The sequence below is a fragment of the Eriocheir sinensis genome, chromosome 37 (assembly GCF_024679095.1).
Source record: "Eriocheir sinensis breed Jianghai 21 chromosome 37, ASM2467909v1, whole genome shotgun sequence".
NCBI classification, from domain to species: domain Eukaryota; kingdom Metazoa; phylum Arthropoda; class Malacostraca; order Decapoda; family Varunidae; genus Eriocheir; species Eriocheir sinensis.
The window spans coordinates 7,031,571-7,054,080 of NC_066545.1; the positions used below are offsets into that span (position 1 = coordinate 7,031,571).

The 22,510-nt window shown below is 41.9% G+C and overlaps 2 protein-coding genes and 1 long non-coding RNA gene across 11 annotated transcripts in view; 1 reads left to right on the plus strand and 2 right to left on the minus strand.

Moving 5' to 3' along the window:
* The window catches only part of LOC127008138 (protogenin-like), an 83,626-nt gene that overhangs the window by 31,032 nt on the left and 30,084 nt on the right, over nucleotides 1-22,510 (plus strand). For all 6 annotated transcript variants that reach the window (XM_050879785.1, XM_050879783.1, XM_050879787.1 and 3 more), the window contains exons 3-10: nucleotides 440-545; nucleotides 13,080-13,224; nucleotides 16,903-16,971; nucleotides 17,940-18,148; nucleotides 18,760-18,935; nucleotides 19,836-20,098; nucleotides 20,590-20,756; nucleotides 21,875-22,030. In XM_050879785.1, the coding sequence (XP_050735742.1) occupies nucleotides 440-545; nucleotides 13,080-13,224; nucleotides 16,903-16,971; nucleotides 17,940-18,148; nucleotides 18,760-18,935; nucleotides 19,836-20,098; nucleotides 20,590-20,756; nucleotides 21,875-22,030 (1,291 nt within the window). The remainder of the gene's footprint in view (nucleotides 1-439; nucleotides 546-13,079; nucleotides 13,225-16,902; nucleotides 16,972-17,939; nucleotides 18,149-18,759; nucleotides 18,936-19,835; nucleotides 20,099-20,589; nucleotides 20,757-21,874; nucleotides 22,031-22,510) is intronic.
* On the minus strand, nucleotides 3,100-3,982 carry LOC127008139 (uncharacterized). Its single transcript, XM_050879790.1, has 2 exons — nucleotides 3,773-3,982; nucleotides 3,100-3,583 (listed from the first exon to the last, which is right to left on the minus strand). Exons 1-2 carry the CDS (start codon nucleotides 3,976-3,978, stop codon nucleotides 3,460-3,462), a joined length of 330 nt encoding a protein of 109 aa, XP_050735747.1. The 5' UTR covers nucleotides 3,979-3,982; the 3' UTR covers nucleotides 3,100-3,459.
* On the minus strand, nucleotides 4,052-5,892 carry LOC127008141 (uncharacterized). Of its 4 annotated transcripts, XR_007760830.1 has the most exons (4): nucleotides 5,552-5,892; nucleotides 4,442-5,415; nucleotides 4,229-4,369; nucleotides 4,052-4,084 (listed from the first exon to the last, which is right to left on the minus strand). It is a non-coding gene; the product is annotated as an uncharacterized LOC127008141 (long non-coding RNA). The 4 variants fall into 4 exon arrangements; XR_007760829.1 differs by having other exon boundaries at nucleotides 4,229-5,324; XR_007760828.1 differs by having other exon boundaries at nucleotides 4,229-5,415.

Here is a 22,510-nt window from a genome sequence, read left to right on the forward strand (position 1 = left end):
GAGAAAAGAAAGGAATGGAAAGGAAAGGAATGAAGGAGAGGAAGGAAAGGAAAAGAAAAGAAAAGGGAAGGGAATGGGGGGAGGGAAGGAAGAAAGGCAAGAAGAAAGGATGGTAGGAAGGAAGGAGAGAGAGAGAGAGAGAGATCCACATCCTAACCTAAAAATCTCATACAATAATCAGAATAAAAAACAAACTAAACCTCACCAAACATCTTACCTTCAAATTCTTACCTACACGAGGAGAAAGAAGTCCCCCAACCCTGCCACCAAGTAGTCGTTGCAGTAGTAGTAGTAGTAGTAGTAGTAGTAGTAGTGGAAAGTCGAGAGCCATGACTGCGTGGCGTTGCTAGATACAATACTCTTTAAACCTTTCCAAAAACCCACCAACACTACCGCCTTGGTCCTCCCCTGCTCACCTGTGTCCTCTCTCCTCCCACAGGTGATCCACAAGCGTACTGGTATTACTGACGAGGGGGAGTACCGCTGCCTGGTCACCACTTCCTCCGGCGTCATCACCAGTGCTCCCATTACTCTCCGTGTCGCCAGTAAGTGCCCAGTGGTATGACCCTCTATTGGTCTTGCCCTTGCCTTCGTCTCTCTCTCTTTTTTTTTTTTCTTTTTTCTTCCTTTCCTCTCAGTTCTTTTCCGTTCCCTTGTCTTCCCTTTCTCCTCCCATCCCTTCTTATATTTTCTCCTCCCTTAACTTCCCTTCCCTTTCCTTCCCTTCCCTTCTCTTCTCTTCCCTTCCCTTTCCTTCCCTTCCCTTCCCTTTCCTTTCCTTCCCTTCCCTTCCCTTCCCTTTCCTTCCCTTCCCTTTCCTTTCCTTCCCTTCCCTTCTCTTCCCTTTCCTTTTCTTTTCTTTTCTTTCCTTCCCTTCCTTTTCCTTCCCTTTCCTTTCCTTTCCTTTTCTTTCCTTCCCTTCATTTTCCTTCCCTTCCCTTTCCTTCCTTCCTTCCTTCTCTTCCTTCCTTCCTTTCCTTCCCTTCCTTTCCTTTCTTTCCTTCCTTCCTTCTCTTCCTTTTCTTTTCTTTCCTTCCCTTCCTTTTCCTTCCCTTTCCTTTCCTTTCCTTTTCTTTCCTTCCCTTCCTTTTCCTTCCCTTTCCTTCCCTTTCCTTCCCTTCCCTTTCCTTTCCTTTCCTTTCCTTTTCTTTCCTTCCCTTCCTTTTCCTTCCCTTTCCTTCATTTTCCTTTCCTTTCCTTCCCTTTCCGTCTTTTCTCTACCTTTACCTTGATTTCTTTTCCCTTCCTTTTTTTATCTTCCCTTACTTTGACTTCTATTACCTCTCCTTACCTTCCCTTAACTTCCTTTCCTTTCTACTTCCTTAACCCCTCCTCATCTCCCTTTTCTTCCTTTCCCTTCCCTTCCCTTGACGTCATTTTCCTTCCCTTCCCTTCACTTTTCATTCCTTCCCCCTTCATCTCCCGTCCTTTCCTTGTCCCTCATTTCCCTTTTCTTCCTCTCTTCTACTCCCTTTCCCTCTTTTCCCTTCCTTTTCTTTCATTCTCTTTTCCCTTCCTTTTCCTTTCCTTGCCTTTTCCCTTCCCATTCCTTTCTTTCCGTTTCCTTCCCTTTTCCCTTCTCTTTCCTTCCTTTTCCTTCCTTTCCTTTCCCTTTCTTTCCCTTCCCTTTCTTTCCCTTCCCATCCCTTTCCTTCCCTTGACTTCCTTTTCCTTCTCTTCCGCCTTGCAAATTATTTCCTGGTTTTTTGTTTTCTTTTTCTAAGTTACCTTGTGTTCCTCTGTTAGTCTGTTAATTCGTGAGTTTGTACGTTAAGGTCTGTATTATCATGTTACTTTAGGCTTTACTGATGTGTTTTATCATGGCACTTTATCTGTAGAAGAGCGTGTCAACAGAGTGGCGTTAGACCTATAATTTGTTTTTGTTTTTAGGACTCTGTTTTCTCTATAGGAGCTGAATATTAGGGGCATTGTTATGTCGCTTTATGTAGCCCTCCTTCCTTCTTGCCGTAAAACTGGTAAGCATTGTAACTGTACGTAAGTAATAATCGTACGTAAGGAAGACGTGCTGATTGTTTTGGGGAAAGTTTCAGATCTTGGAAGAATTTAGAGTTTTGGATGATATGTTGTTTTGGGAAGATTTTTGATTTTGGAAGAATTTAGATTTTTTGTATTATATGTTGTTTTAGGAAGAATTTTTGATTTTGAAAGAATTTAAATTTTTGGATTGTTTTTAATAATTGTAGTTTTGGAAGAACTGTAGTATGTATATAGTTTTCGGAAGAACTGTAGTTATAAGAAATACGTTTACTTCTTGACGTGGAAGACGCGAGTAAAAAAAAAAAAATGGAGTGGCGGTAGTAGGTAGTAAATATGTGTGAGTATTTAGTATTAGTTCAAATAGGAAACTAATATCACTAGGTATATCAGTGAACACGTTTGTAGGTTATTTGTCTTTTCACGAATCACACAAAAAAATAAGTACCCACCCCGTTCTCTCTCTCTCTCTCTCTCTCTCTCTCTCTCTCTCTCTCTCTCTCTCTCTCTCTCTCTCTCTCTCTCTCTCTCTCTCGCAAGCGCCATTACGTACTACAGAAACAGCAAGCGCACACACACACACACACACACACACACACACACACGGCTCAGTACGCATGTCGATACTGCGTACTATCACCTTTGCTCGCCCTCCTACCTATTATTCCTGGAAGCAGAAGTAGTAGTAGTAGTAGTAGTAGTAGTAGTAGTAGTAGTGGAAAATCGAAAGCATGAACGGGGAAGAGCCGCCATGACAGTATGCGTGGCGTTGCTGGAAACAGTACTCTTTAATCCTCTCCTAAAACCTTCCAACAACACCTCTTCCTCCTCCTCCTCCTCCTCCTCCTCCTCCTCCTCCTCCTCCTCCTCCTCCTCCTCCTCTCTTCCTCCTCCTCTCTTCCTCCTCCTCCTCCTTTTCCTCCTCCTTTACTACGCACAACCCTAATATTTGACCTTGCCTGCTGCGCCCTCGACCTTGCTTCGTCATGACCCGGTTTGACCCTTTCCCGGCAGGAGGCGAATGGGGCGGGGGCGGGGCAAGCGCGTGGGGCGGGGGTTGGGGGGGAAGAGAGAAGGCGGAGGTGGGGGGGAAGAAGAGGGGGCGAGTGGGCGGGCGGGCGGTGCGTAAGAGACTCTGACCCCTCTCTCCGCCCCTCCCACTCACCCCTCTCTTCGCCCCTCCCTCTCACTCCTCTCTTTCCCTCTCCCCCCACACACGCACGCACGCGCCGCCCTGACCTATTCGCTCTCTACTTCGTCTAAGGTTGACCCCTGACATCTCTCTCTCTCTCTCTTTCTCTCTCTCTCTCTCGATGACCCCGCTACCCATCTGACCTTTCGTAATCTCTCTCCCTACCCTTCTTCATCTCCTTCATCTCCACAACCTAAACCTCCTCCGCCTCCTCGACGTCATCCTCTTCGCGTTTATCCTCATCCTCTAGTCTAGTCAGTGTTACCAACCTGTCACAAACCTCTCAATATAACCATCTTCTTCATCCTCTCAATAACCGTCTTCTCCAACCTCTCAATAACCTCTTCAAACTCAATAACCATCTTCTTCAACCTCTCAATAACCGTCTTCTTCAACCTCTCAATAACCATCGTCTTCAACCTCTCAATAACCATCTTCTTCAACCTCAATAACCATCTTCTTCAACCATTCAATAACCTTTCTTCTTCAACCTCAATAACCGTCTTCTTCAACCTCTCAATAACCATCTTCTTCAACCCGTTAATAACCATCTTCTTCAACCTCTCAATAACCATCTTCTTCAACCTCTTAATAACCGTCTTCTTCAACCTCTCAATAACCGTCTTCTTCAACCTCTTAATAACCGTCTTCTTCAACCTCTCAATAACCATCTTCTTCAACCTCTCAATAACCATCGTCTTCAACCTCTCAATAACCGTCTTCTTCAACCTCTTAATAACCGTCTTCTTCAACCTCTCAATAACCATCTTCTTCAACCTCTCAATAACCATCTTCTTCAACCTCTCAATAACCATCTTCTTCAACCTCTCAATAACCGTCTTCTTCAACCTCTTAATAACCGTCTTCTTCAACCTCTTAATAACCATCTTCTTCATCCTCTCAATAACCATCTTCTTCAACCTCTCAATAACCGTCTTCTTCAACCTCTTAATAACCATCTTCTTCATCCTCTCAATAACCATCTTCTTCATCCTCTCAATAACCGTCTTCTTCAACCTCTTAATAACCGTCTTCTTCAACCTCTCAATAACCATCTTCTTCAACCTCTCAATAACCGTCTTCTTCAACCTCTTAATAACCGTCTTCTTCAACCTCTCAATAACCATCTTCAATCTCTCAATAACCATCGTCTTCAACCTCTCAATAACTGTCTTCTTTAACCTCTCAATAACCATCTTCTTCAACCTCTTAATAACCGTCTTCTTAAACCTCTCAATAATCATCTTCTTCAACCTCTCAATAACCATCTTCTTCAACCTCTTAATAACCGTCTTCTTAAACCTCTCAATAATCATCTTCTTCAACCTCTCAATAACCATCGTCTTCAACCTCTCAAAAACCATCTTCAACCTCAATAACCATCTTCTTCAACCTTTCAATAACCTTTCTTCTTCAACCTCTCAATAACCTTCTTCAACCTCTAATTAACCATCTTCTTCAACCTCTCAATAACCTTTCCTCTTCAACCTCTCAATAACCATCTTCAACCCCTCAATAATCTTTCTTCTTCAACCTTTCAATAACCATCTTCTTCTCTCAATAACCGTCTTCTTCAACCTCTCAATAACCGTCTTCTTCAACCTCTCAATAACCATCTTCTTCAACCTCTCAATAACCATCGTCTTCAACCTCTCAATAACCATCTTCTTCAACCTCAATAACCATCTTCTTCAACCTCAATAACCATTTTCTTCAACCATTCAATAACCTTTCTTCTTCAACCTCTCAATAACCATCTTCTTCAACCTCAATAACCATCTTCTTCAACCTTTCAATAACCTTTCTTCTTCAGCCTCTCAATAACCGTCTTCTTCAACCTCTCAATAACCATCTTTTTCAACCTCTCAATAACCATCTTCTTCAACCTCTCAATAACCATCTTCTTCAACCTTTCAATAACCTTTCTTCTTCAACTTCTCAATAACCGTCTTCAACTTCTCAATAACCATCTTCAACCTCAATAACCATCTTCTTCAACCTCTCAATAACCATATTCAACCTCTCAATAACCATGTTCAACCTCTCAATAACCGCCTTCTTCAACATTTCAATAACCGTCTTCTTCAACCTCTCAATAACCTTTCTTCTTCAACCTCTCAATAACCATCTTCAACCTCTCAATAACCATGTTCAACCTCTCAATAACCGCCTTCTTCAACATTTCAATAACCTTTCTTCTTCAACCTCTCAATAACCATCTTCAACCTCTCAATAACCATCGTCTTCAACCTCTCAATAACCATCTTCAACCTCTCAATAACCATCTTCAACCTCTTAATAACCTTTCTTCTTCAACCTCTCAATAACCTTTCTTCTTCAACCTCAATAACCATCTTCTTCAACCTCAATAACCATCTTCTTCAACCTCTCAATAACCTTTTCTTCCTCAACAACCTTCATTTTCAACCTCTCAACAACCCTTCCTTCTTTTCTTCTATAACTCACAATAACCTTCTCTATTCTCTTTTAACACCGCTACCTCTTTCAGTGACTAGATAAGACACTGTAGAATTAATTAAGTAAACCCTGAACACAATGGAATCAAATGCAGTATGTTTCAGTAGATGGATGGAAAAGAAAAGGAAAACGAAAACTGAGAGCAGGAGTAAAACAAAAAAGAAAAGAGAAAGAGAGATGGGGGGGGAGGAGGAGGAGGAGGAATGGATAGCAGGATAAAACTCCTTATTGTGGTCTAGGATACGGTTCGATCCTACTAGAGAGAGAGAGAGAGAGAGAGAGAGAGAGAGAGAGAGAGAGAGAGAGAGAGAGAGAGAGCACTTTGGGAGGGTGAGGTGCTGTTTGGGCGAAGAAAAAGAGAGAGAGAGAGAGAGAGAGAGAGAGAGAGAGAGAGAGAGAGATTACGATAACAGCAGAAGCAGCATCAATAGCAGAAGCAGGAGGAGGAGGAGGAGGAGGAGATCACAGTACCAGCAGAAACAGCAGCAGTAACTGTAGCATTAGTAGTAGTAGGAGAGAGAGAGAGAGAGAGAGAGAGAGCCGAGGCTGCGCAGAACTGCCCACAAGAACCCACGTGATACAGGCCACGTCAGGCATTTCATTGATTTTTCAGCGGTGGCCCTCTCTCTCTCCCTCCCTCTCTCCCTCTCTTCTCTCTTTCCTCTCTTCCTCCCTCCCTCCCTCTCCCTCTCATGTGCGTAGCATCACTCACTCTCCCTCCATCCTCTCCTCTCTCTCTCTCTCTCTCTCTCTCTCTCTCTCTCTCTCTCTCTCACTCTCTCCATCCCATCCCATCCCATCCCATACTCGTCCCCTTCCTTGACTCCTCCTCCTTCTCCTCCTCCTCTGCCATCTCCATCCACCTCCTCCTCCTCCTCCTCCTGCCCCCCCCCTCTCCGACTCTCTTCTGCTCTCTACCGCTCTCTTATACATCACACACACATATACCCACGCACTCCTTCCTACTTACAACAAATCTCTCTCTCTCTCTCTCTCTCTCTCTCTCTCTCTCTCTCTCTCTCTCTCTCTCTCTCTCTCTCTCTCTTCGTATTGGGTTTTCATTAATTCACAAGAATGTATAAGTTTGTGCTCGTGCGTGTGTGTGTGTGTGTGTGTGTGTGTGTGTGTGTCGTAGTTTTCATTTGTTTCCCTGTTCCCTTGTTTAGCGGGTCTCTCTTTCCTTTTAATTCTTTTAGGCTGTTGTTTCTATCGGTATTCGTTGTCCTTTTACGTTCTTCACCTTTTACTTACCTTCTCATCCTTCCCTCTTCTCCTCCTCCTCCTCCTCTTCCATTCTTATTCTTTGCTCTTTTACGTTCGTCATCCGCCAATACTTATTTTCCTTCCCCTCCTTCTCCTCCATTCTTATTCTTTGCTCCTTTTTTTTTTTTTACAGCAAGAGTCGGCACAAGGGCAACAAAAAGAATGTAAAAAAAAAAAAGAAAAAAGCCCGATGCTTGCCGCTCCCACAACAAGATAGTATAGAGTGGCCAGAAGAGAGGTCAGTTTCGGGTGGAGAGGTGTCTTGATACACTCGTCTTGGAAGAGGTCAAGTCATAGGCAGGAGAAAATACAAACGAAGGAAGGCTGTTCCAGAGTTTACCAGTGTAAGGGATGAAAGAGTGAAGATGCTGGTTAACTTTTGCATAAGGGGTTTGGACAGTATAGGAATGAGCAAGAGTGGACAGTCGAGTGCAGCGGGGCCGCGGGAGGGGGGAGGCATGCAGTTAGCAAGTTCAGAAGAGCAGTCAGCGTGAAACTATCGATAGAAGATAGAAAGAGAGGCAACATGGCGGCGGAATTTAAGCGGTAGAAGACTATCAGTAAGAGGAGGAGAGCTAATGAGACGAAGATCCTTATTAGACTCCACTCTGTCCAGGAGAGCTATGTTAGTGGACCCCCCCCCCCCCCCCCGTGAGATGCATACTCCATACAAGGGCGGACAAAGCCCCTATAAATGGAAAGCATCTGTGCGGGGGAGAAGAACTGGCGGAGACGATACAGAACGCCCAGCCTCGAGGAAGCTGATTTAGTGAGAGAGGAGATGTGAAGTTTCCATTTGAGATTTTGAGCTAAGGATAGACCGAGGATATTTAGTGTTGAAGAAGGTGACAGCCGAGTGTTATCGAAGAATAGGGAAGATTGTGTCGAGTAGATAGGTGGAGAAATTGGGTTTTTGAGGCACTGAAGGCCACAAGGTTCCTTTTACCCCAGTCGGAAATGATAGCAAGGTCTGAGGTTAAGCATTCTGCAGCCTCCAGTCCGGAGTCTTGTTATTCCTGTTGAGAAGATCTTCTGTTGAAAGAAGTTGAATAATCCAGAGTTGAGTCGTCAGCGTATGAATGGATAGGACAGTTTGTTAAAGAAAGAATATCATTGATGAATAACAAAAAGAGAGTGGGTGATAGGACAAAGTCCTGTGGAACACCACTGTTGATAGGTTTAGGGGAAGAACAGTGACCGTCTTCCACGGCGGAGATAGAACGGCCGGAAAGGAAGCTGGAGATAAAGGAACAGAGAGAAGAATAGAAACCGTAAGAGGGCAGTTTAGAAAACAAAGACTTGTACCTGACTATCGAAGGCTTTCAATATATCTAGCGCAACTGCGAAAGTTTTACCGAAACGGCTAAGAGAGGATGACCAAGAGTCAGTTAAGAGAGCAAGAAGATCGCCAGTAGAGCGCCCCTTGCGGAACCCATACTGACGATCAGATATAGAAGGTCAGAATTGGAAAGGTGCTTTTGAATCTTCCGGTTAAGGACTGATTCAAAAGCTTTAGATAGACAGGAAAGTAAAGCTGTAGGGCGGTAGTTAGAAGGATTGGATCGGTCACCCTTCTTAGGCACAGGCTGTACGAAGGCGTACCTCCAGCAGGAAGGAAAGATAGATTTACGTTCCTCATCCGCCTATACTGCTCCTCCTTGTTTTCTTCTTTTTTATCTTGATCTTTTTTCGTTAATAACCTGCCCATACTTTTCTCCCTCCATCCTCCTCCTCCTTCCCCATCGTTATTCTTTTGTCTTTTATGTTCATCACTACCTTTACTTAACTTCCTCCTCTTTCTTCTCCATTGTTATTCTTTGGTCTTTTATGTCCATCACTTGCTCACCTTTCATCCTCCCTTTCCCTCTTGTTTCATTCTTTGTATCTGAAGTACTACGCTAAAGGGTACGCTAATCCTTACTATACGTTGTATCAAGGACTTTACGTTATATAAAGCCGGTAATCTCCATACGCATAATTCAACCCAGTATACGAAGAAAGGCTTATGTTTCTTGAATAGCCTAAACTTCCTTTCTCTGTCCTTACCAAATTCCGTCAATATGAATAGCCCACCGAAGCTTACTCTTAGGTATAAGCCTCTTGTAAAAAAATGCTGGGATTTCCATGGACCGTTTTGTGATGCTAGTGATCATTTTAGTTTCTACATCTTGAACGATAAAAAAACACCATGAAAAAACGGTTAATATTCTCTGTGGCCCTAGGAAATAGTCGTAGGCTAATGGGTGACCGATACTTTTCAGAATGTGGACCAATATAGTCAGACGGTTCCGCCCCTCACATCAACCATTACCAAAGCCCGGGAAGGAGATCAATCGGGCTCTAATGATTTTTTTTAGGTTCGTGGTACAGAAGAAGGGTCGCTCTATCAGAAAGGTCATGAAACTACCCCTGGAAATGCCCCAAAATCCTACGAAAGCCTTGTCAAATGTGTATGTCTGGACGCCGAATATGACCCTTAGTGTTTGCGAATCTTATATCTACGCCTTGTTGAAAAAATATATAGGAAGGAAACACGATGACGATGATGATAATGATGATGATTAGGAAAAAATGATGAGAAAACGAATACAGAATAAATAGAGGGTTTTTGTGTAGTTTTTAAGACTGGTTTTGATAGTAGTAGTAGAAGTAGTAGTAAAAGCCATAAATGGGTAGAAAATGAAGAAAATATAAATAAAAATGAATAACAAGATAAGATGAAAGAGGAGGAGGAGGAGAATAAGGAAAAGAGGAATAGAAAGAAAAAAGAGAGTAGGAATAACTAATAAGGGAGAAGAAAAAAGTAGAAAATACAAGAAAATAACAAAACAAAAGAAAAACGAATCGTAATCAAAACATTACACATACGTAAACACTGACAATCTCTCTCTCTCTCTCTCTCTCTCTCTCTCTCTCTCTCTCTCTCTCTCTCTCTCTCCCCGTGATTGGGTTGGGACACTTCAAGAACGGGAAATAACGGACCAGAAGGGAAGAAAAAAAATAATGGAGATAAAACTCGACTAAGCTAAATTATCTTTCATGAGTTAAACTTTTATGTTAATGCTTTGCTAATTTACATATCTTTCTTTTTTCGGGGGGGGGGGGGGGGGGGGTTAAATACGCAGCAAAAACGAGTATTATAGGTGTTAAAGGGGTGGGAAAATGAGAGAGAGAGAGAGAGAGAGAGAGAGAGCATTATAATCGTACGTTTTCAAGACTAATGTTTTATTTTCTGGAGTAGATTTCATTATTACACACACACACACACACACACACACACACACACACACACACACACAGATAACGTTTTGAAAAGTAATAACGAGCATGTAATCAACAACAACAACAACAACAATAGCAAAAGCGTAAGGAAGTAGAATACAGTTTTTAGCGCTCCAGAAATAATTAATCTGCTGGGTTTTTTATTATTTATTTATTTATTTATCTATTTATTTATTTAGTTATTTATTTATTTATTTTAGTTCCTTCTCTCCATCGAAGTTGACTGCAAAAATACTCGCTACGAAAGAAAACGGGTTCAATTCTCTGGTGTTTATGATTTATTTACGTATATATATAAAACCATACTCTCTCTCTCTCTCTCTCTCTCTCTCTCTCTCTCTCTCTCTCTCTCTCTCTCTCTCTCTCTCTCTCAAAACACATTATTCTCCCTTCTTTTTTCTATCTTCCTCCTCCTCTATATCATCCTTCGTTCGCCCCCTATCAGTACTACTTCAAAAAGCCATTAATATGATCCTCTTTTTATATACCTGGGCCTGTTTACACACACACACACACACGCACACACACACACCCCATGCCACTCCACCCCAAATCCCTCTCATTATTATTGTTATCATTATCATCATTATTGCCTTTCCTAATTTCCATGTCGTGTGTGCTAACCTCCATATTCGTAACGCTTCCATTATTAACGACAAGAACCCCAAAAATGTATGTGTGTAAGGAAGCAAGTCACCGTGAGAGAGAGTCTAATAAGGAAGAGGAGAAAGGGATAAAAATAAAACACTTACTCAAAAATAAATACTGATGAAAAGCTGGACATTAAATAGTGGTGGCCTGGAGGAGGAGGAGGAGGAGGAGGAGGAGGATGGAACGGAGCGGAATAAAAAAGTGAAGGAGGTAGATTATAAAGGGAGAAGGATAAAGATGTAGAGATGAAGGAAAGGAAGGAAAAGAAGTAGGTGGAGAAAAAGGAGGAGGAGGTGGAGAGAAAGGAGGAAGAGGAGGACCAATAAAAGAAGGATAAGGATGTAGAGATGAAGGAAAGGGAGGAAAAGAAAGACATAGAATTAGGAGGAGGAAATGGAGACTAAAAAGGAGGTAGAGGAAAGAATTAGGAGGAGGAAATGGAAAATAAGGAGGAGGTGGAGAGAAAGGAGGAAGAGGAGGACCAATAAAAGAAGGATAAGGATGTAGAGATGAAGAAAAGGGAGGAAAAGAAAAACATAGAAGAGAAGGAGGAGGAGGAGGAGGAGGAAATGGAGACTAAGAAGGAGGTGGAGGAAAGAAGGAGGAGGAGGAGGACTAAAAAAAAAAAAAGATAAATGGTGTAGAGGTGAATAAAAGGGAGAAAAGGAGGAAGAAGTGAAAGAAGAATAAGTAAAGAGAGAGTAAGGATAAGGAGGAGGAGATAAAGGAGAAATAGGAAATCAAGAAAGAGGAGGAGGCAGAGGAAATGGAGAAAAAATAGCTGTAGGGGAAGAAGGAGGAAGAGGAGGAGGAGGAGGAGATGGAGATGGAGGAAAAGGAGGAGGAGGAAGAGGAAGGAAAAGCCTGATTCAGTATATGCTTCACACCATAAACATCGCATTTTTGACTCCGCTGAAAATGGCCACAAGTGTCGAAGGAGGAAATAGATTACAGTGCCGAGAAAAGTGGAGAAAGTTATATTCCTGCTTGTATAGTCTAGGTGTGTGTGTGTGTGTGTGTGTGTGTGTGTGTGTGTGTGTGTGTGTGAATGGAGTTATGTTGCTTCTCTCCACTTCCTTCTCTTTCTGGGTCCTTCTCTTCCTCCTCCTCCTCCTCCTGTAGACTGAATGGCTAGGAAGTTCAGTGCTGCCCTCTCTATAGAAACAGCTTGAAACTCACCCGTTCATTAACTCCCTATTATTTGTTGAAGATGTTAAATACAATCTCTGCCGGGGGGGAATGACGGGGTGCTAAGAATCTCTGGGTACAATCAGGCTGCCGTTGGAATTTGACCCTGGATATGCACAACTGTACCTAACTTACTTGCAGAAACCAAACGCTTAAGAAATAGAAAGGAGAGACGAAACTATCCATTACAACAATCAAACATTACTTCACATAGACTCATAGAGATAACAGCAGCACACATGTATACTAACCTAACCTAGCCATATCTAACCGTCTGGCATTGTACAGTGTTAGGATTTTAGCAACAGAGAGAAACTTAGCTGCCACGCCAGAACAACTAAGATGCTAGGTGTCACGGTAAGGTCTCGATGAGGTCAGGGGATGGACGAGGCATTCATAGTATTGGCTGAGCTGGAAAGGTCTTGTAGATAGGAAGGAACTTGGGTTTTTATTCTTCACACAAGAATTCTTTAGCATTGACAAATGAGTTGGAACAATCTGTATCAAGTACTTCAACCTTCTGCGCCAACATCAACTTGTAATGACAGTATAGTAAAAAAGTTCTATAACAGACTTAAAATAGCAAATAAGTGCATAAAATCCAATTATCAAGTCATGAGAGACATTAATGGCAAAGTAAGGTCCAAAAATGTTGGTGAAACAGCAGTTGCCCATTTTGGAATTAGTACAAGACACCAGAGAGGAGATTAACTTGTTTCAGTTTGCAGAAAGAAGCAAATCAAGAGTCCCAAACATATTTTCAAGAAGAGAGTAAACATGAAATGGATTTCAGAATCTCTTAGTGTAAGCACAAAGAATAATGACAGACAACAAGAAAATATTGCTAAGAGGTTTGGTTAAGTTAAGTTTGCAGAATATAATAGGCTGGGTTAGTTTGGGTTGACAAAGTATAGTAAAGCATACTAGAAATCTAAAACTCTTAATTAAAATAGAATCAAACAGCAAGCCGGTGCAGGAGGGCCGGCCGCTGCCAAGACGTCTGGGACTAATGGGAAGCACTCTGTTGCAGGTCTCACCAAGTATTTTGTGGTGAGCCCCTCCAATGTGACGGTGCTGGCGGGTGAGGCTCTGCGACTCTCGTGCCAAATTGACTCCCAGCCCCCCGCCTCACTCCTGTGGACCCAAGATCAACAACCTCTACCTCAACACGACAGGTGAGGGAGCCACGGTGCTGCTGCTGGCACTCCCCCGGGTTCACCTTCATGTCACCTGTACCCTGAGTGTGCCTGGTTGCTATGCGTCCCGCCTGTATGGCTTATCTAACCTACCTCAAGATCACCCATGTCGCTTCTAAAATACACTCATGTTACTTGTATTTTTTATGGCATCTAAGATTTCCCAAACTCACCTGTAGTATTTCCTGGGTTATTCTTCCTGTAGCTCCCTTAATCATCTGTGTTTAATATCCAACTAAGACTTATGTAATTTGCTTTTAATATTACCCGAGTTCTTTCATTAACTACCATTGCTACCTGTGTTTTATGCCCAACTAAGACTTACGTAATTTGCTTTTAATATCACCCAAATTCTTTCATAATTACCTTTGCCACCTGTGTTCTGTGTCCCAATTAAGACTTCCCTAACATACCTTTAATATCACCTGGATTGTTCTTTCCCTAGCTACCTCCTTTACCTGTGTTCTGTGTCCCAATTAAGACTTCCCTAACATACCTTTAATATCACCTGGATTGTTCTTTCCCTAGCTACCTCCATTACCTGTGTTTTGTGTCCTAACTAAGATTTCCCTAACCTGCTTTTAATATTACCCAAGTTCTTTCATTAGCTACCTTTGCCCACCTGTGTTTTATGTCCCAGCTAAGACTTATGTAATTTGCTTCTAATGATACCTGAGTTCTTTCCTTTGCTACTTTTATGTCATGACCTGTGTTTTGTGTCCTTATTCAGACTTTCCTAATGTACCTTAACCCGGTAGTAGCGACGGGCCAAATTTGTGGCTGTACCATGTAGCAGCGACGGGCCAAATTTGTGCAATGATATAAACCCCCCAAAATAAATGATACATAATCTGGTCACAAATGCTTTGATATATATTATGAAATGGTTTGTGTGAGGGGTGATCTTTTCTCATTTTTCTCACTTAGAGGGACCATTAAGAAACATGATCCCTGCTGCTACCGGGTTGATAATACCTGGATTGTTGTTTCCTTAGCCACCTTCATCACCTGTGCTCTGTGTTCTAACTATGACTTTCCTCACCTTCCTCAATGTCTCCTGAAATTTCCCTAACCCACTCTGATGTCACCTGTGCTCTGTGTCTCAATCCCAAGTCTCCTATCTGTGTGACTCACCTGGTGATGGATTAACTCGTCTCAAAGGTTCACATTCAAGGGGTGTCAAAACAAATTAATTCAGTGTTGATTTGTCTTCTTGCCAAGAGGAACTCTACCATTATTCAGGCTTTCACTATTTTTCTAGGGTGACAGGTTCTTAACCACCACAAGCGTGACAGAGATGAGCACTGAGTCCATGGGGAACTATCGTGTATGCCCCCAACTTTACTTACTATTTTCCTCACACCTGCCATTATAGTCACACGATGGTCTGTCAGTAAGGCGGAAAGAAAGGAGACTCTTCACCCAAAGTTAGCAGGATGTGTTATGGGGCTAAAGATGTGTGATGCAGTGCCGGGCAGCTGAGGGGAATGATCCATCAGCTCAGCGGGAATGGCAGTGAAATGAGTCGAGTGTAAACCTGTCAGAGTAACTTATTTATGGGGACGCCACGTGAGCCGAGTGCCGCTGTCGATGGTCCCGTCTGATCCTAAGTGGCCATAAAAACCTGAGTTCTCGGACATAAAGTGAACACCCTCACAATTTGTTTATTCACTTGTTTGTCACAGCCATCGCCACAACAGGAGAGGGTGATTTACAAGCTTATTCATAAAGGGGAGTTACAGTATTATGGGTTTTGTCATGTCTATCACAGAGTGTGTTTATAATGATACAGTACATGATAAGATCGAAATCACAGTCATGTCCTCTGCACTTACATGACCTTCGGAGTGTAAGTGTAATGTACAACTTATGCTTCAGATACATGTGGTTAGCCTGTAAATCCCTATAGAAACAAATGCACAGACTCCTAACTAGAGTGTGTTTGTGATAAGTAATGGTTTGATGATAAGCAGAGAAATTTAGAATAACTGAGAGAAGTATATGAGAAATTTAGAATAATTGAGAGAAGTATATGAGAAATTTAGAATAATTGAGAGAAGTATATGAGAAATTTAGGATAACTGAGAGAAGTATATGAGAAATTTAGGATAACTGAGAGAAGTATATGAGAAATTTAGAATAATTGAGAGAAGTATATGAGAAATTTAGAATAACTGAGAGAAGTATATGAGAAATTTAAAATAACTAAGAGAAGTATATGAGAAATTTAGAATAATTGAGAGAAGTATATGAGAAATTTAGAATAACTGAGAGAAGTATATGAGAAATTTAAAATAACTAAGAGAAGTATATGAGAAATTTAGAATAACTGAGAGAAGTATATGAGAAATTTAGAATAACTGAGAAGTATATGAGAAATTTAAAATAACTAAGAGAAGTATATGAGAAATTTAGAATAACTGAGAGAAGTATATGAGAAATTTAGAATAACTGAGAGAAGTATATGAGAAATTTAAAATAACTAAGAGAAGTATATGAGAAATTTAGAATAACTGAGAGAAGTATATGAGAAATTTAAAATAACTAAGAGAAGTATATGAGAAATTTAGAATAACTGAGAGAAGTATATGAGAAATTTAAAATAACTAAGAGAAGTATATGAGAAATTTAGAATAACTAAGAGAAGTATATGAGAAATTTAGAATAACTGAGAGAAGTATATGAGAAATTTAGAATAACTGAGAGAAGTATATGAGAAATTTAAAATAACTGAGAGAAGTATATGAGAAATTTAAAATAACTAAGAGAAGTATATGAGAAATTTAAAATAACTAAGAGAAGTATATGAGAAATTTAAAATAACTAAGAGAAGTATATGAGAAATTTAAAATAACTAAGAGAAGTATATGAGAAATTTAAAATAACTAAGAGAAGTATATGAGAAATTTAGAATAACTAAGAGAAGTATATGAGAAATTTAAAATAACTAAGAGAAGTATATGAGAAATTTAGAATAACTAAGAGAAGTGTATATGGTGATTTTGTTGTTTGTACGGAAAAGTCTTGAGTGTAACGCATCAGATTTAAAACACATTGAACAGTAACACTAAGTAGGCTAACACGTTTGTGATAAGTAATTGTTTGACGATGAACAAGAGAAACTTCAAAACAGAACCAAGATATGAATGTGTTGATGCTGTTTATAGAGAAAAGTAGTGAGTGTAACACCTGCATCAAATTTAAAACACGTCTAACAATTATTGCATTAAGTAGTATTTCATTTCAGTGACCTTAACCGGGCTTCAAAATATTCCTCAGCGAAGACCAGATTATCGTTTTATATATGTCTTTGTCTGTGTATCTGTCTCCTATACACTCGTACTTCAATACATTCAACCATCCATCCGTCTGTGTGTCTATTTATTTACTTATCTATTATCCATGTATTCACCTCCCATCCATTCATGCACTATAAACACTTGCCCTGCGCCATGACGGGCTGAGGACGACTACCATCCTGGCCCCTCAAGCAAGCCTACCAGCGCTATAGCCGTAGACGTTAAAAAAAAAAAGGTCAATCAGTCAGTCAAACCATTCGCCCTTTCCTTTATTTGTCCGTCCTTCCATCCTTCATTCCTCCCGTCCATCCATCACACACATAAGACCATAACCCTAACCCCGAGTATCCTTCCCCAGGTACACAACCCCCTTCTCAGGAGTCCTGCACATCGTGGGAGTGCAGGCCACCGACGCAGGCATATACAGGTGAGGCAGACGGGGGGAAGCTGGGGCAGGCTTTGTGTGTGTGTGTGTGTCGGATATGCGTAAGTTATCTGCCGCTCATTCTTCCTTATTCCTCGTTCCCGTCCATTCTTCCGTGTCACCTAACCTCTCCACCTCCTCCTCCTCCTCCTCTTCCTTGTCTTTCCATCCTTTCCTCATTCTTTTCACCTCTTCTTCCTTTTGCTTCTTCACATTCTCCTTGTCCTTTCTTTCTTTTTATTGCCTCTCTGCCTCCTCTTTCATCTGCTTTGTCTCATCCCTCCTTCCTTCCTTCTTTCATTTTTTCTTTCTACTCTTTTGTGTCAGCTTATTGGGTTTGGGATTGATTGTCAGGGAATTGTGTGATATAAATCATTGCTTGGAACCCTGGTGTACAGATTGAGGTAAGCTCTGAATTATGGGTTATAAAAGGATTGATATTATGCTTTTTCAAAACCTTATTCTACGTACAAAATTGTTCTAAGATCTGGATTGGGATTGCATGGGAACTCTTTAATCTTGTGCTCTTTGGAGTCCCACTTTATAAATTGAGACAAGACCCAGACTTGGGATTTTAAGTTTTTCTTTTAACACTGTATGGAACTGCCATACATAACCTATTTTATTTATTCCTGGCTATGCTAAATTGGGATAAGATCTTGCTTTGGGGTTGTAATTACAGGGGTTTGTTTGATCTTTTGCTATTTTGAATTAATATACACACCCATTTTATTTATTTGTCCTTGCTAATACAGGGGGGGAAGGCTGCAGCAGGCTGTGTGTGTGACCCTAAAAGGTACACATCCCTCAAATGGAACAATGAAAGATAGTTAATAAATGGAGTTTAAATATTGATTTGGGATTGATTGTCACAGAATTGTGTGATATAAATTATTGCTTGGAACCCAACTATAGACACCCATTTTATTTATTTGTCCTTGCTAACACAATACCCGGTGTTGCTGGTGCAGGTGCCAAGCGACCAACAATGTCCTCGGCAAGGAGCGTCGGAGCAGCGGCGTGACTGTCACCGTGCTGGAGGGAGGGGAGGAGGATGCTTACCGGCGCCCCTCCATCCTCTCCCCCAAGAAACACCTCCGTGTCAAGGAGGGCGAGGAGGCTGTCCTGGAGTGTCTGGCCACGGGGCTGCCTCTCCCCACCATCTCTTGGCATCGAAAATGTGAGTCAAGGGATGTTTTGGGGGTTTTCTTAATTTGATATGTGGGGAAGCAAGAGGCTATCAGTCATTAGTTTGTTTTCAGGTTTTTGTTAATATTTCAAGGGCAGCAGGAAGTTGTCTAATCAGTCGTTATGTTTTAGGTTTTCTTTAATTTGTGGGCCAGCAAGATGTTATCTAAATCATTTGTTGGTTTTTAAGGTTTTGTCCATATTTCAGGGACAGCAAGTGGTTATCTAAATGAGTATTCCTTATTTATTTTGTTTGCTTTCTAACCACAATCTTCTGTCATTTAGAAGTAAAGAGATAGTGTAAAGAAATTAGTTTGAGGAATGTCACCAAACCAAGTTTTTTAATGGTACATTTTTTTCATGAAGAGGACATTTTTTTTGTTTGTTTTTCAGCAAAACATGATGGCTTATCCAACACTTGTAAAAATGCTTTGAGAACACAATTCCTTCCTTTGTATACCTTAGCAGTTAATGTTTGTATATGAAGACCCTGTGAATGTCCGTGAGGGGGAGGGTTTGGGGCCCCTGGCCCCTTTTAGACTTTGTTTTTATGTAGCCAGTTCTGTTCAGCAAAACAAACCTTCACTCCTTGCGTGTCCCCAGTGAACACGAGTGAGGTTGAGGGCTGGGAAGACCTGACGGAGGAGAGCAAGGGCGTCTCGCTGGGCCGCTACGGTCTGCTCACCATCCACAGCGTCCAGAAGACCAGTGCCGGACGTTACATCTGCATCGCCAAGTCCATCAACCCCACAACCAAGACCGAGGCCACCATATCTCAGGTCAGCCCCTTGCCATTGCCCTCACTGTTCCAGTATTGAGGGTATTATTAACCTGTCCACTGTGATTGGCATGGATTTGGCCTTCACTGGTACCCTGCAAACATATACTCCCAGGTCTTTCTCTGCCTCTGTGGTGGATAGTGGAGTGTTTCCTATGTGGTACTGGTATGCTGGATATCCCCTCCCAAGGTGCATGACTTTACATTTTTCTTCATAGAATTGTAGCAGCCACTCTTTGTTCCATTTCTGTAGCTTGGTGATGTCTTCTTGTAGGAAATCTGCAGTCAAGGAGTTAATGTTGGTTCTGTTACTTATATTACTACCACTATTACAACTACTACTAATATCACTCTTGCTATGGTCACTACTTTTAAAATCCATTACAAACTATGCCAGTAATAACTCCAAAAACTTGAACCACCACTCCTTTTACTCACCCACACAGCATAACCACTACAACTACTACAGCAACAACACCGCACATAGAAGCTAAACCCATGCACAATACCACCTTACCCAACTAACTCCCCTCATGCCCCAAACACAGGAAATAGAGCTAGACATAACCCACAAAATACTTAACCCCTTGACCCTGGATTTCCTACAAGAAGACGTCACCAAGCTACATGAATGGAACAAAAAGTGGCTGCTACAATTCAATGAAGAAAAATGTAAAGTCATGCACCTTGGGAGGGGATATCCAGTTTACCAATACTGCATTGGAAACACTCCACTATCCACCACAGAGGCAGAGAAAGACCTGGGAGTATATGTTACCAGGCTGCCAATGAAAACCAAATCCATGCCAATTGCAGCGGATGGGTTAGAAAATATACATACATAAACTCTACACAATTTACTACCTAACCCAACTGAATCCCCTTCATGTCCCCACTGCAGGAAATAGTGCTAGACGTCTTGAGTCCCCCGAAAATCCTCACCCCACCCGAGTCTCTGAACACTATCTTGGCCAAAACCGCCCGGCTGGACTGCATCGTCTCCGGCCACCCCCCGCCCCAGGTCACATGGTACAAAGATGGCCTGCCCGTCATCATTGAGGGGCGCATCGGCCAGACAAAAACCAACCAGCTCGTCTTCAGGAACTCCATAACTTCCGACACAGGGCTGTACCAATGCCTCGCCCACAACGACGCCGGATATGCGTAAGTTATCTGCTGCTCCTTCTTCCTTATTCCTCATTCCCGTCCATTCTTCCGTGTCACCTAACCTCTCCACCTCCTCCTGGTCTTTCCATCCTTTCCTCATTCTTTTCACCTCTTCTTCCTTTTGCTTCTTCACATTCTCCTTGTCTTTCTTTTTATTGCCTCTCTGCCTCCTCTGTCATCTGCTTTGTCTCATCCCTTCTTCCTTCCTTCTTTCATTTTTTCTTTCTACTCTTTTGTGTCAGCTTATCGCCTCTTTCTTTTCCCTCTCATCCTCCTCGTTCTTCCTTCCATCCACTTTTCTCTCTTGCCTCTTCACCTCCTCAACCTACTGCTCCCTTTGCCCCTTGCCCTTCCTTCCTTCCTTCCTTCCATTCTTTTACGGTAAATGTATTATACGAAAACACCAAAAAGTCACCTCACTTATTACTTTATGGATGATTCACAACTTACATCTCACACTCGTCTCGCTCCCTCCCTTCCCCCTACAGCTCCAGTTGGGCCCCGATAGTCATCAACTCGTCCTACAACCACCCAGACCCACCCCAGGACCTTCGCTCTCTGGTGCTCTCCTCCACCTCGGTCCTGCTCACCTGGAAGCCCGTCATGTCCACCGCGGAGAAGATCAAAGCCTACTCCATTCACTTCTACGAATATGGTGAGCTCCTCCTCCTCCTTCTCCTCCCTCCTTCCGTCCCCTTGCTCTCTGTCTCCTCGAACATTGCTGTGGTCACTGTTCTTGGTGTCGTTTTCTTGTTCTTTTTTAATTCACTTCTTCCGTCTGGTATTGTTTTTCTTTTGTCTTCATCCTCCTCCTCCTCCTTTTCCTCCCTCCTTCCGTCCCCTTGCTCTCTGTCTCCTCGAACATTGGTGTGGTCACTGTTCTTGGTGTCGTTTTCTTGTTCTTTTTTAATTCACTTCTTCCGTCTAGTATTGTTTTTCTTTTGTCTTCATCCTCCTCTTCCTCCTTTTTCTCCCTCCTTCCCTCCTCTTGCTCTCTGTCTCCTCGAACATTGCTGTGGTCACTGTTCTTGGTGTCGTTTTCTTGTTCTTTTTTAATTCACTTCTTCAGTCTGGTATTGTTTTTCTTTTGTCTTCATCCTCCTCTTCCTCTTCTTTATCTACTTCATTGTCATTCTCCTTTACTTTCTCCTATTCTCCTATTCTCCTTTCTCCATTTTCTCCTATTGTTTTCTCTTGTCTTCATCCTCCTCCTCCTCCTCTTCATCTTCATTATTGTCATTCTCCTTTACTTTCTCCTATTTTTCGGCCTCCTCATCTCTCTCTCTGTTGTTTTCTTTTTCCTCCCTTTCCAGTTAATACTTCCAGACACACACTTGAATGACAGATCACTCATGTTGTTTTCTTTTTCCTCCCTTTCCAGTTAATACTTCTAGACACACTTGAGTAGAATGACAGATCACTCACATCCCTCTTGAACATAGAAGCAGCTTTCCCTCCAGTTCTTTTCCCTCTTATGTTGCCTGTTCCCATCCAGTCCTCCTTGTCTTTCCATCCTTCCTTCATTCTTTTTACCTCTTCTTCCTTTTGCTTCTTCTCATTCTCCTTGTCCTTTCTTTTTATTGCCTCTCTGCCTCTTTCTTCTGCTTCGTCTCATCCCTCCTTCCCTCATTCATTCTTTCTATTCTTTTGTGTTAGTTTATCACCTCTTTCTTTTCCCCTCATTCTTCTCCTTCTTCCTGCCTTCCGTCATGTTGCCCACTATAAAGCAAGTGATGTAGCCGAGAGTAACACATGAACGGTGCGCTTCCCCAGACACGAATGGGCTGGAGCATCAGGCTGTCTCCCAGAACACTTCCCACCTGCTGGAGAACCTGAAGCCCAACACCAAGTACGCAGCCTATGTCCGGGCGTATAGCAACTTTGCCTCGGACCAGTCGGAGCGTCTCATCTTCAGCACGCCCGAGGATGGTAAGCCAGGCCCAAGAATATAATACCCTGCTTTGTTTTGGTCCATATTTTTTGACTGGCAATTGTTAGCCATATAGTATAGTTGGTTTATTTTGTCTTTGGCCATTGTTAACCCATGAAACACACTCGTATGTAGCCATGACTTAATTTTATTTAGTTTAGTTATTCTTTAGCAAAGGAAGCAGCTTAAGGACATAAAAGAAAAGTCTGTATGGTTTGGTACCTTGTTTCTTTATTTGTTTTTTGTGTTCCTGGTCCCTGAAACACTTTAAAATTGATAGCCGTGGAAGTGTAGATCAGTTTCTTGCTTATATTTGTTTTGCTGTTGCGTGGAAGCATGATTCACACCCTGGCCTGTCCATAATCTTTCCTATTGTTTTGAGTCTTTATTTACCATAGTAGTCATAACCCAATGGCCACAGAAACAAGAAGTGGTTATGGATAAAGTAATAGTAATCATATTTATACTTTAATGGATAG